Below are 13,073 nucleotides of genomic sequence, written 5' to 3'. Positions count from 1 at the left end.
AAGTTGTAGCAAAAAAAACAAACAAACAAAAAACTGCTGCATGGAAACGTCAGGTGGCCACTAACGGTCCAAACTTTTTCATCCAATCTTAACATTTCCATGTAATAGAAGCGAACTGCCTATATTATTTATTCAATATACTTACTCAATTTACCCTATACTACAAAGATTTGGTAAAAGTGGACTAAAAAGATTGGATCATTAGTGGTCACCATTACAAAGAGCTGGGCTTACCTTGAGCCGGTAACTGTTGGCTGCTCTCTGCAGGAAGGGTAAGCAGGGCATGATCTTGCAGAGCAGACATCCAGAGCTTGCTCAGAGTAGAGATGTCAGCTTGCACCAGGGAAAGAAGACTTTCAGTGGGGTTCCCTGCAGACAGTCCTGTTGCCTTCCTCTCCATGGCAGCAATATAGATCTATTACAGAGCAAACAGCTTGTTTAGCCTTCCAAACGTACAAACCAGTGGCGTAGCGTGTGTGTGTGTGTGTGTCTCAAATTAGGGGGGAGCCCATTTCTCTGGGTATCTCAGCACTGCATTGTCCAGCTTTGCTCATCTTTGTCGCACTGTGGGGGAGAGATCTTTCAGATAAATATCCATGCTTTAAAATGACTAATCTTGTGAAGTGACCCCTGTACTCCTTTAGACATGTGAATGTTGTGCATTTAGCTTTCTTAATTACTAGTTTGTCATTTGGTGTCTCTCCTTTTTTTAATTCCAGGTTTTAGAGCTGGTGTCTGGATAGATGGGTCTTCACACACAAGTGTATGGTAAGTAGCTGGAAGGTAACATAACTCGATGGAGCCCTGAGTGATGTGGCTGAGGGTTCAAAGTATGAAATGGGTGTAGAATGTCACTTAGAGCCATACGGGGGGAGGGAATGAAATGAGACTAGATACAACCTGTGAACACATGTCTAGTTTACTCTGTGATGTATTACTGTGGAAGTCAGCAGCACCTTTCACAGTACAACAAACCACATCTGGGTTCTTTGTACCCTCGCTAGATTCTCAGCAGAGGCGATTGTTACATAGTGGAGTTGAAAAAAAGATATACATCCCATCGAGTCCAACCAGAATATATGGTACAACACTAGCCTGCACCCTCACTCAGTTGATCCAGAGGAAGGAGGGAAAAAAGGCCTTACTAAACTTTGGCCAATTATCCTTAAAAGGGAAAGAAAATGCCTTTCCTTAAAGTGAACCTGAGGTGAAAATAAACAGATGAGATGAACAATTCTATTAAGTATCCCAGGGTTTTCTTTTATATTTAAACATTTGCAAAGTATGTTGAATATTTTACGGTCTCTAATCAGTGGCAGCCTATTAAGTGTCCCAGAGTTAAGGGGCCCATACACCTAACGATTTTCCCGCCGATATACAGCCGTTTCGATCACAGTGATCGAAACGGCTGTGAAATCGTCGTGCACACTGCTGACAGGACGATCGATTTCTGTCCGAAATCGATCGTTCCCGTCGACCCCTCCGTGTGGAAGATTTTTCTCGGTCGCCGGCGGGTCGGGAGTGCGTTGTTAGCGGCGTTCGAATGCCTGACGACCGATGCAATACAGCGGGTATACATTACCTGTTCAGGCCGGCCCGAGTCCCCTGGTCGTCTTCTCCGCTTCGGGCTCCAGACCGTTTCTTCTCCGCTTCGTTTCTTCTCCAGAGCTACACATAACTTCCTGTCCCGGCAGGAAGTTTAAACAGTAGAGCGCCCTCTACTGTTTAAACTTCCCCTGGACAGGAAGTTCAGTAGCCGGAGCGGAGAAGACAGCAGGGACTCGTGCCGGCCGGAGCAGGTAATGTATGCAGGGGTGGCGGCCCTGCATACATTACAGTATGTGGTCTAGTGTGCAGATGAGTGGGCAGTCAGTGGTGGCTTGGAGAAACTAAGATAGTGTAATACTGTTTAATCCATTACAACATTTTAAAATAGTGCACTTACAAGGTCTCTCTGAAAATGCGCATATATCATAACATATCATAGTATTACATGTGTAGTTGGCATCTCCTCTCCCTCTAGGCTCAGCCCTGGAGTATCCTCCCTTGCTAAACTCCATCTAGCAGGAGAAGAGACGCCAACTACATGAGGAAAACTATATGATATGATATGCACATTTTAAGAGAGACATTGTAAGTGCAGTATTTTTAAAACTTTTGTAATGGAATAAACTGTATTATTAGGATTATTGTATTAGGATTGGAGATTTCAAATATATTCGCTGGTCTGTGCTGGGTCAGCCAGGCAATCTGATGAGAGGCTTATATTACTCCTTGGTGTTGGTTCACACAGGTGGTGAGGTGTGCATGGGAGCACTGGAGGTGTCTGATACAACTATAGACATACTACACCATATATGCTTTCATCCTCCTTTTTTTTTGCATGAGTTTACGAAGACATTGGAAGAGAGGCGTCTGCTGGCTGGGCCAAATGCGTATTTGCTGATCTGTATATGATTGGCTTGGAACTGTGTTGAGAGCAATTGGTTAATTTTGTTTTGGCTGGAGCAATGTGCAATTGAAGATATGAATTGGTGCAACTGTTTGCTGCTGAAGGAATATTATACAGTATATGTGGGATTACTAGCTGTGCAATAACTAAGACACAAATGTTTAGCCCTAGCTTTTTTTCTTTTTTTACATGTATTGTTAATTTTTTTTTTAACTGAACAGTTTCACCTATGTATTTTGGCTTTTACCATCTGATGTCTATAGAAAAAAAGTAGCTCCTGGACTTTTATTTTATTTTTGACCTATACTGGACATAACTGTTTGTGTGTGCTTTGTTTACCTCTGCCCAGGCTTTTAGTACTGCCAGTGTTTCCATAGTGGAAGTGCTCTCGCTGTACACGCTGGAGGCCTCTTTTGTCATCTGCACTTTGCTCAGAGAGGACAGGAGAAGCTGCTGAACTCTGTACAGGTCTGATGGCTCCTTTACCACACCGCTGGCCAGCCATGCACTGCATACCTGCATCCGAAATAAACAGGACATTACTTCATTATACATTCAAGTGCCAGTTTACATTCTCTAGGTGCTGGAATTGGCAGCACAGTATATAGTAAACAAGCCTACAGCTAATCCCGTCAGAAATATCTGATCTGAATGCTTGTTCAGGGTCTATGGCTAAAGCCTCATCTACACGGGTAGATGAGGCTGCGATCCGGCGGCTCGATTAGCCGCCGGATCGCCTCTTCCGCGTGCCCGCCGCGTCCCCGCTCGCCGCGCGTGCGCCGCATTCGATTCCCCGCTCGTGCCCGCTCGTCCCCGCCGGCGCCGCTTATCTTCCGCTCGATTCCCTGCCATTGTCCCCTCGCGGGGAGCGAGCAGGGAATCGGCGGTGCGGAGATCCGTCCTGTCGGATCTTATCAATCGAGCCGCATCAGCGGCTCGATTGATAAGCAGCATCGCGGCCGCATCTACTTGTGTAGATGCGGCTTAAAAGTATTACCGGCAGAGGATCAGCAGGACAGCCATGCAACTGGTATTGGTCAAAAGGAAATAAATATGGCAGCCTCCATATCCCTCTCAGTTCAGGTGTCCTTTAATATGTCTGTAGCCCATTTTAATTCAAGAAACAGATGCTGAATACCACCTTTGGCCACTTCCTATCTTGTAAAACTAATGCCCATTAAATTAGGCCTCTTTCCCACTGTACACTGAAAAACGAGTAGGTTTTAACTGATCAGTTGTTCCATAGCAGTGCATTGTGAAAAAGCTTCAGTTGTTAAGCGTACAGTTTGAAAAAGAGCCTGAGGAAATATGGACATTATGCTTGTATTTATTCTTATAACCGCAAACGCAATCGCTGCACAAAGAGATTTTGTGAGCGTTTTGCGTTCTTTTTATACCCTCCACTAATGCAAAATCGCCTCAAAAATCATCATTTTGTCCTCCCAAGTAGTTCCATTCATTTTACTAGAAAAGAAACCATAATTTGATTACAGATACATTTCACAGCTCATGGCATGGTGACCACATTACAATCACCATATTTGCGGGCGTATAAAGCGCTCCAGAATATAAGGCGCACCTAGGTTTAGAGGGCAAAAAACATAGAAGAAAAAAATATATATATTAAATCTGGTGCGTCCATGTTCCAGGAGCGTCTTGTACATGTTCTTCCTCAATTGGTATCCTCCTGTTTCCCCTTCTGTCCCCAGTGTGTCCCTTTCTGTCCTCCCTTTTGTGCCTGTGTCCCTTTCTGTCCCCTGTGTAGCCCCGTCTGTCAGATCTTCTGTCGCCAGTGTGCCCGCTCTGTCCCCACTCCCTCCCTCTCAGTTTGTCCGCTCCCCTCTGTGTCTCTGCTCCCCCCACTTCCCGAGCCGTTCACTAGGGGGAGCTGCGCGAAGTGAAGAGGTCTGTGACCCTCGCTGGTGCCATGGATTAGGTAAGACACTGCTGCTGTATACTTCTACTCACAGGGGGAGCAGGAGAAAGGGGGAAGGAGCAGGAGGCAGGGGGGAATCGGAACACACGGGGGGGGGGGGGGGAGTGGGGACAGAAGGGGAGCCGATGCAAGACATCTCCAACATTATCGGCATGCATTCGTAAGCCGGGATTCCCTGCATTTGCTATATAAGACGCAAGGGCTTTTTTTCTCGCTAGAATAGGTGCGTCTTATACAGCGGAAAGTACGGTAACACTTGGGGCAACTGATGAAGAGCACAAGAATCCTGACTCGTGTTGCTGTACCAGCTTCTGTAATACCTTATATTGCATACCATATAAATGGGGCAGTCCCATGATTAGGAGTAGGACTGAATTCCCATTATTGCGTCATTGTTGAGCACAACCCGATACATGTCCCTGAGCCATACTGATGACTGGACTTCATTATGAGAATTACTAGTTTAAAAAAACATGCTGATTTGCCAAGTACTGAATGAGCACAAGCTAAGTGTACTTTTGTTCATGAGCCTAAAGGAAACAAAGCTACCGTATTAACAAATCAATAGTCCCATGATATGTAAAAAAAAAATTAATAAATCAATAGTCCCAAGGCTTAAAAATAACCTAAAAGACAAAATCACTTCCAACAGCATGCACTGCTGATTACTATGCAAGGTAAAGAATAAGCAGTTACCTGGCAGGCTCTGGCAGTGACGGCAGGTGAAGTATCTGAGTTAAATGCTGGCCTGACTGCTGCTAAGACCTGTGGGAACAGATACAAAATGGTGAACAGTCAATGAGAGAAGGATCTTGCTGTCTACACATAGGTATGAGCAATCAGTTTTTATGATAAATTTGAAGAATTTAAAACCATTATATTTAAATAAAAAATGAAATATTCAATTTATTGTTATTAAAATATGAGTTCTCACTTTCAGTCATAATATCTCAATGGGTCTGATGCAGTAAACTCCGAGAAAGTTGTTGTTTGCAGGGAGAAGGTTACCGTAGAAATGCATATTACCACAGCACACGGCGCAAGTAATAGTAATAGTAAAGTTGTTTTGCACTCCTTACGCATGGCAACTTTACCGGAACTTACTGCATCAGGACCATTCTGTTGAAGAAATGATTGCAATTAGCCAACTTTTCCTAAGACAGTGGTTCGTTTTGCTTGGAAGCTATCATTGTATTGTACAATTGTACCTTCAGGGCTCTTTCACACGAAGACGTTGCGTTTCATGGGACGTTAAGGTCGCATAACGTGCCCCTAACGCAACCCATGTTAGTATTGAAGTTGGAGGTTATATAGAGCCGCGTTATGCGTCTCTTGATGCGTCCGTGAAGCGTACTTTTTGACGCTTACTATCGAACGAAAACTGCGCATGCGGCAAATAAAAAAACAAGACAGCACTGAGCATGTGCAAACATCCGAACGCAGCCAAATACGAGTATAACTCACAGCACGCTGCACTTTCATGGGACGTGCAGCGTTATACTCCAATGCAACGTGGGCACTGTGAACAGCCCATTGATTTTTCATTGCTGTGAGTTGGGCTGCGTTACAGGGTGCTCTAACGTGTGCCTGTAATGTCCCACTGTGAAAGCAGCCTAAAGTAGATATCCAGCATATAACACATATTTAAGGGATCCTTCTCCTGTAAAGTTATAATTACCTGTCGGGTGCATAGATCCTCCCCCTCCACCCCCGCTGAAAAACGCCATCAGTTTTTTTCTATGTCGAGTAGTGGGGCGGGGGACTACAGTGAATATGTATTATACACGTTGGATATACTTAATGTGACTGACAAGTTTAAAGCTATGTTCATACTTGAAAAATGTTTGAAATTTTCTGCATGTCATGTGTTGACATGTGTAAGAGTGCGCATGTTTCCAGCTGTGTTACACAATAGAGAGGATGCAACGCAGTGAGTACCACAAACAGGATTATTAACCCATTCGCGTTCTGTCGTTTTCACTTGAGCAATGTTCACCTCCCATTGATTAGCCTATAACTTTATCACTACTTATCACAATGAACTGATCTATATCTTGTTTTTGCCGCCACCAATTAGGCTTTCTTTGGGGGGTACATTTTGCTAAGAGCCACTTTACTGTAAATGCATTTTAACAGGAAGAATAAGAAAAAAACGGAAAAAATTCATTATTTCTCAGTTTTCAGCCATTATAGTTTTAAAATAATACATGCCTCCATAATTAAAACTCACGTATTGTATTTGCCCATATGTCCCGGTTATTACACCGTTAAAAATTATGTCCCTATCACAATGTATGGCGACAATATTTTATTTGGAAATAAAGGTGCATTTTTTCCGTTTTCCATCCATCACTATTTACAAGTTTAAAATAAAAAAAATATAGAAATATTTCATCTTTACATTGATATTTAAAAAGTTTACACCCTTAGGTAAATATTTTAAATTTTTTTTTATTGTAATGGTTTTTTTTTTTTTATATTAACCTTCCTGGCGGTTTGTTAAAATCCGCCAGGGGGCAGCAAATACCTTTTTTTACATTTTTTTTTTCATGTAGCGAGACAATGTCTCGCTACATGATAGCCGCTGCTGAGCGGCATCCCCCCAGCCCCCCCCAGCCCCTCCGATCGCCTTCGGCGAACGGAGATCAAGAGATCCCGTTCAAAGAACGGGATCTCTTGGAGGGCTGCGGCGACGGATATAGCGGCGGATCGGAGGTTACACGCATCTAGCAAAGTGCTAGCTGCGTGTAACAAAAAAAAAATTATGCAAATCGGCCCAGTGGGGCCTGAGCGGTGCCTCCCGGCGGCATAGCCCAAGCTCAGCTCGGGCTTACCGCCAGGGCGGTTAAACATTTTATTTTGGAATTTTTTTGGGAGGGTGGGATGTAAACAATAGTTTTATAATGTAAATGTGTGTTTAGTTTTATTTTTTTTACTTTTAGTTGTAGTTTTACTTTTTGGCCACAAGATGGCGGCCATGAGTTTGTTTACATGACATACGCTTAGAGAGACGCATGGGGAAGGCAACAGTCAGAAAAAGTGCAGCTTCCGAGAGAAGCTGTCGCTTTTTCAGCGGGGGAGAGGAATCAGTGATCGGGCACCATAGCCCGATTCACTGATTGCCTGGCTAACGAACCACGGGCCGGGAGCGCGCGTGGCCACGGGAGCGCGCATGGTTCCTGGACGTAGAAACTACGTCCAGGAACTAAAATAGGTTAAAATGTCCCATTCTTGTGAGGATGTTCTATTAAGGACAGAGGAGTGTATTATCTATACAGGTACAAAGAGGACTGGAGGACTGTAACAAATTAAACCAGATTGGTTGCTCTAGGTAACTGCTTCAGTATTTTGTGCTCCTCTTGATAATACTGCCCCAGTGTATTTCAGGGCATACCCCCTGATGATCTGTTTGACAAAAGGTGAAGATTTCCTGTGGGAAAAAGGGTATCAGCTAAAGATTGTATAAATTTAAATCCTTGGTTAAAGTTCCTTTTTAGGATACTCTCGTCAGAACTTACATTGGCTTGATACTGTTCCAATATAACATGCCCAGGAAACTCCGGCTCTGGCACAGAGGAAAACTGATGTATCACTTGTAGCAATGCCTGAAGCCCAACCAGACGCAGCTCTTCACTATGATCTGTGGCAGCCATGAAGGACATGCGGATCAGATCTTGCAGGTGAAGAACCAGGAAATCTCCTGAGAAATAAGAAATGGCTTTCAGTTTGTTGAACTATATGAAAGTCCTATTTGCACGTTAGGTACAGGTAAGCTGAAAAGCATAGTAGTTTAAAGTGCTCATGGATATTTGTAAGTTAAATTGGAACTGCAGCCAAACTTTGTCATTTTGGATAGAGTGGGGAAGGAGTTAAGAGAATGTGTCAGATTATTTCTTCTGTTTGGAGTCTGGTACTCTTCACTTTCTGTCTAAGTAGCGTATCTGTAGTAAGGACACAGAAAGCAATAAAGCTTAAAGAGACTCTGAAGTCTCGTAAAATTCCCGTTTTTATTTTAAAAATCACTTTAACATCATTGCACTACCTAAAACACTGCATCTCTGCGGCTGAACTCTAACTAAATCCCCCCCTAACTCCCCCTGCAAACTCCACAACTTTCTTGGTTAGTGGATTTTGCTGCCCTGGGAGGCAGAGCTTTCAGCTGCAGCTCTGCCTCCATGCACGTCAAAAACGTGAAATTTATGAGACTTCAGAGTCTCTTTAAGCACCTAAGCACCAGGCAAGCAGCAGCATACAGATAATGACCTAAGCACCAGGCAAGCAGCAGCATACAGATAATGACCTAAGCACCAGGCAAGCAGCAACATACAATTAATGGCCTAAGCACCAGGCAAGCAGCAACATTCAGATAATGACCTAAGTCAAGCCAAAGGGAACGGAGCTTTGGCCTGCCACTTTAGGTGAACTATGATTGGTGACCAGACTGACTGACACTGGAAAAAAAAAGCAAAACAACAATATATATATATATAGCAATTTTCAAGGGGTGATCTGCTTAAAAAAAAAGAAAAAAGAAAGTAGTGGGGATCTTAAAAGTTTAGCAGTTTTTTTTCTTTCTATAACAAGGCCCCATGTAACATAATGGCTAATACACAGCTTCCATACTGTTTACTATATCAAATTTTTAACAAGAGGCAAAGGGTACAATTAGAAAATAACAATGTAGACTGGCAGCACCTTGTTAGAGCCAAGTATGCTCTTTAAAGTCTATCCGAGCCAAAGCTCCAGTATAAAATTAGATACTTAACTAAAGAAAGGGAAGCCTCAGTATTGATGTCCCTTGTTGATGAGCGTGCCCCCCCGAAGATTAGCGACAAGGCATTGTTGCTAATCATATAGGCATCACGCAGCACATCTTCCTGTATTGTGGCCGTGCAGTAGCCACGCAAGCCCACCTGCGCAGTAAGCCGGAGCCACGGACTCAGCGCTACTATGCATGCGCGCAGGGCCGCTCTCAGCAACAGAGGGGTTCAGACCACTGAGGGAAGCCGCAATAGGATCTTGAGGCTTCCCTCTCTTCACGGTAAAATCTGATCTTGAACCCGAGCGTCAGTTCAGGTTAACTTTAATGGACAACTGTAGCTAGAGTGATATGGAGGCTGCCATATTTATTTTTCTTTTAAGCAATACCAGTTGCCTGGCTGTCCTGCTGATGCTCTGCCTCTAATATATTTAGCCATAGACCCTGAACAAGCATGCAGCATATCAGGTGTTTCTGACATCATTGTCAGATGTGACAAGATTATCTGCATGCTTGTTTCTGGTGTGATTCAGACACTGATGCAGCCTAACAGACCAGCAGGGCTGCCAGGCAACTGGTATTGTTTAACAGGAAATAAATATGGCAGCCTCCATATTATTCCTACTACAGTTGTCCATTATTGATAAAGCATTGATAGAGTAGCCAACAGCAACAGATGCTGTTTCAGAGGGAACCCTCCCATTTTTAAGCTGTACTGACTCTCTCTAAGAGCCAGTATCATTAATCATTTAAGGACAACGCTAATTGAAATCTACGCTCTGTTGTGATGTTGATGTGGCTGCCAGGGCATAGATTTCAACTCACCGACGCCGTGCGTACTCGCAGCTCCCCTCGCTATCTACCCACTGCAGCTCACTCTCCCTGCCGTCTCTATGACGGGAGAGTTCTGGGAGCGGGTCAGGAGCCAATTTCCTTGGCTCCTGACCGTGTCTATCAATGTAAGCAACTCCCATTGGCTTACATTAATAGACACAGTCAGGAGACAATGAAAGCGGCTCCTGACCGGCTCACAGGAACTCTCCCGTCATAGAGACGTCAGAGTGGGTGGCTTGTGGTTCCCAGCCTGCAATGTGGACAGCGGGCTGTGGCGAGTATGTGTGGCAATTCGTTGGTATTCCTTGGTTTCTGGTACCAGATGTCCTTAAGGGGGCATAGACCGTTGGTACTTAAGTGGTTAAAGAGCAGGTTTACTCGTGGTGCTACCAATCTACATTGATGCACTCACAGGCCAGATTTATCTATAGTGTCTAAGAGGAAAATCTTAGAAGATTTCTAGAGACCCGTGAAGAAGAAACCAAGGCATTTTCTAGCTACCCTCTATTTTAAATAGAAAAACTTTATGACTATCGCATGACTCAGCATACAGATGGTGTGCTATTGTCTTCTTTCTAGAATACTGTATTGCCATGACTTACGATCCGGTTCCTTGTGCTTGTACTCCTGAGCCTGTGCCAAGCTGAAGTGAGCACCGCCCACTTCCTCGCACTGTGACACTAACAGACATACACATTCCATAGAAAACACTCGAGAGTGCCAGCGGGGGCTGACTGACTGGGTGGAGCTCTCCTCCTTTTGGGTTGTTAGCACTGAATCTGTGGATTGTTCACCATCATCTTCCTGAGTAGTATCCACTGAGGCCACTGCTGCAAAATCTATGAAAAGGGAAGAAATATGGAAAAAAAAGAAAAAAAAAAAAAAAACAGGAAAAATATTTGATTAGCTTTTCGTAGAGCTTTTTAGTTTATCAACAAAGTAGCAAGTAATTAAAAATTCCACTAATGTTGTCTCTTGTGTGCTTACCTGCAGAGGTGGAGAGAATGTCTTTATGTAGGCGCAGCCAGAATGACAGACGGCTTAGCCCTGTGCAGCTCTGCATGTGCAGCAATGTTTCTTTCACATCTTGCAGCAGTAGCTGGTCACCCTCCCTGTCCAGAAGGCTCAGCAGAACCCCCTCCAAGCCAAGCTCTCGCATATTGACATCTGGCCACGGCAAGAATGAAAATATAGCATTGATAAGGAGGGAACATGGTAGAACAACAAATACAAAGAAAATAAGAGTTACAAAAACTTAATAACATAAAATGATTATTTCATCTGGCTAGATATTAGTAGGCCAACAGATTTGATGGGTTCTGTAATGCTAGCCGTACACAGATCGATAACAGCCCCATATACAGTGGTGGTGATACACTGACAGATTCTTACTAGGAATCAGGGAAGGGGGCGTGGCCAGCAATGGAAGCGTGAGGACGCACTTCTCCTCAGCTCCAGAGAACCCGCGGTAGAATCCTGGCAAACCGCAGCAGGAGACGCCGTCACCGACCTTCCCGAACAGCTGCACGGAAGGGGGAACGGACACAGGACCCGGAGATGACCAAGTATGGGCCACCGGTCGTCTATGACGCAGCGGAGAGGCTGGCGAGATTCGCGCGGACGGAGCCGCAAGATGGCGCCGGGGACAATGCGGCCTGCAGCTCATCCGCCTTACAGGCCTCCCCCCCTGCCTCGCCGGCTGCAATAGAAGCACCAGCAGAGGAGAATGTCGCACCCCAGCCTCCGGAACAGGTACCACAACCCCTACCCTCCAGAGACGGGAGGAGGGGAGCGGGGGATGTTGGAGAGAGGGAGTGGGAACAGGCCCAAAATGGCGCAGATGAAGGTGGGGGAGAGACACCAGAGCCCACAAGAGCAGAACTGCTGGAGGCTATACGTGGCTTACAAATGTCACTGACCTCCAGATTAGATTCAATCCACGCAGAAATGTCCTTCCTAAAAAATGATTTTAACAAACTAAAGGACAGAACAAAGGAAGCAGAGCACAGAGTGGGGCAGCTAGAAGATATAGTCAATCCTATGCAGCGTACACAGGCTACCCTAGAACAGACATCAGAATCGCAGACATTAAAGATAGATGACCTGGAGAACCGCTCCAGAAGATCTAACCTTAGATTCATTGGTTTCCCTGAGAGAGTGGAAGGCAGAGACCCAGAAACTTTCCTAGAGGAATGGCTAAAGGATAGTTTGCCTGATCTGAAACCCTCACATGTCTTTGCAGTGGAAAGGGCACACCGGGTTCCTGGGGGCCCACCCAAACCAGGGGTTAATGCACGTCCCCTTATTGCAAAGCTGCTTAACTACAGAGATAAGATTGAAATACTTCGCGCAGCACGTACTGCCCCCAACTTGGCTTTTAATGGGGTGAAGATCTCAATCTACCAAGATTTCTCAACCGAGATACAAAAGCAAAGATCTACCTTTTTCACTGTTAAAAACTCTCTCAGAGACTTGCAGATCCCATATAGCATGCTATTCCCAGCTAAATTGCGCGTTCAGTATGATTCCAAAACGCATTTTTTCACCTCTCCAAGCGAAGCTACAAAATGGATGGAGGAACATGGGATGAAAATTTCTACTGTAAAACCCCGTCCTTCTAGGAAATAACTTTATCCACTATGTGTTAAGAAGATTATATTTGGTGTAGCATCGTCGTTGCACAAGTACACGCAGCACCATTGAAACTGGTTCTTTTCTCGGCTGGAATAACTTTTATGCTGCCGTGATATTCAGTTTAGCGTTGGCTATCCATAGTGTGCTCCTGATATACACGCTACTGACTGGTAGCATGCTACAAGACACTATCAACACACGGAAGCACTAAACTGATTAATACATCTCAGCTTCAGTTAGAGGAGCTGATATTTAGGCTATATTTTATATTGATTTTCTGTTGTCCTGTTAAAAAACAATTATTTCAGGTCTTCTTTGTCACTATATGAGACGTTATATACTAGAATTGTGAATTAATTCTTTATTTATCAGCTGGACAATACTAAGTTAGATGATTTCTAGTTTAATACTTATTATTCTCTCTATTCTATGTTTAAAAGTATACTGCCATAATAATA

General features: G+C 44.2%; 1 protein-coding gene across 2 annotated transcripts in view; it reads right to left on the bottom strand.

Annotated features, from left to right (window-relative positions):
• HEATR5A (HEAT repeat containing 5A) overlaps positions 1–13,073 on the bottom strand; it is a 99,177-nt gene that overhangs the window by 18,060 nt on the left and 68,044 nt on the right. For both annotated transcript variants that reach the window (XM_068253858.1, XM_068253859.1), the window contains 6 exons: positions 10,969–11,148; positions 10,584–10,820; positions 7,907–8,088; positions 5,085–5,153; positions 2,792–2,968; positions 235–415 (listed from right to left, as the gene is read on the bottom strand). In XM_068253858.1, coding sequence (XP_068109959.1) covers positions 235–415; positions 2,792–2,968; positions 5,085–5,153; positions 7,907–8,088; positions 10,584–10,820; positions 10,969–11,148 — 1,026 coding nt within the window. The remainder of the gene's footprint in view (positions 1–234; positions 416–2,791; positions 2,969–5,084; positions 5,154–7,906; positions 8,089–10,583; positions 10,821–10,968; positions 11,149–13,073) is intronic.

The sequence above is a fragment of the Hyperolius riggenbachi genome, chromosome 9 (assembly GCF_040937935.1).
Source record: "Hyperolius riggenbachi isolate aHypRig1 chromosome 9, aHypRig1.pri, whole genome shotgun sequence".
Lineage (NCBI taxonomy): Eukaryota > Metazoa > Chordata > Amphibia > Anura > Hyperoliidae > Hyperolius > Hyperolius riggenbachi.
Note: the sequence above shows the minus strand (reverse complement) of the source record. Positions and strands in the feature narration are given on the sequence as shown.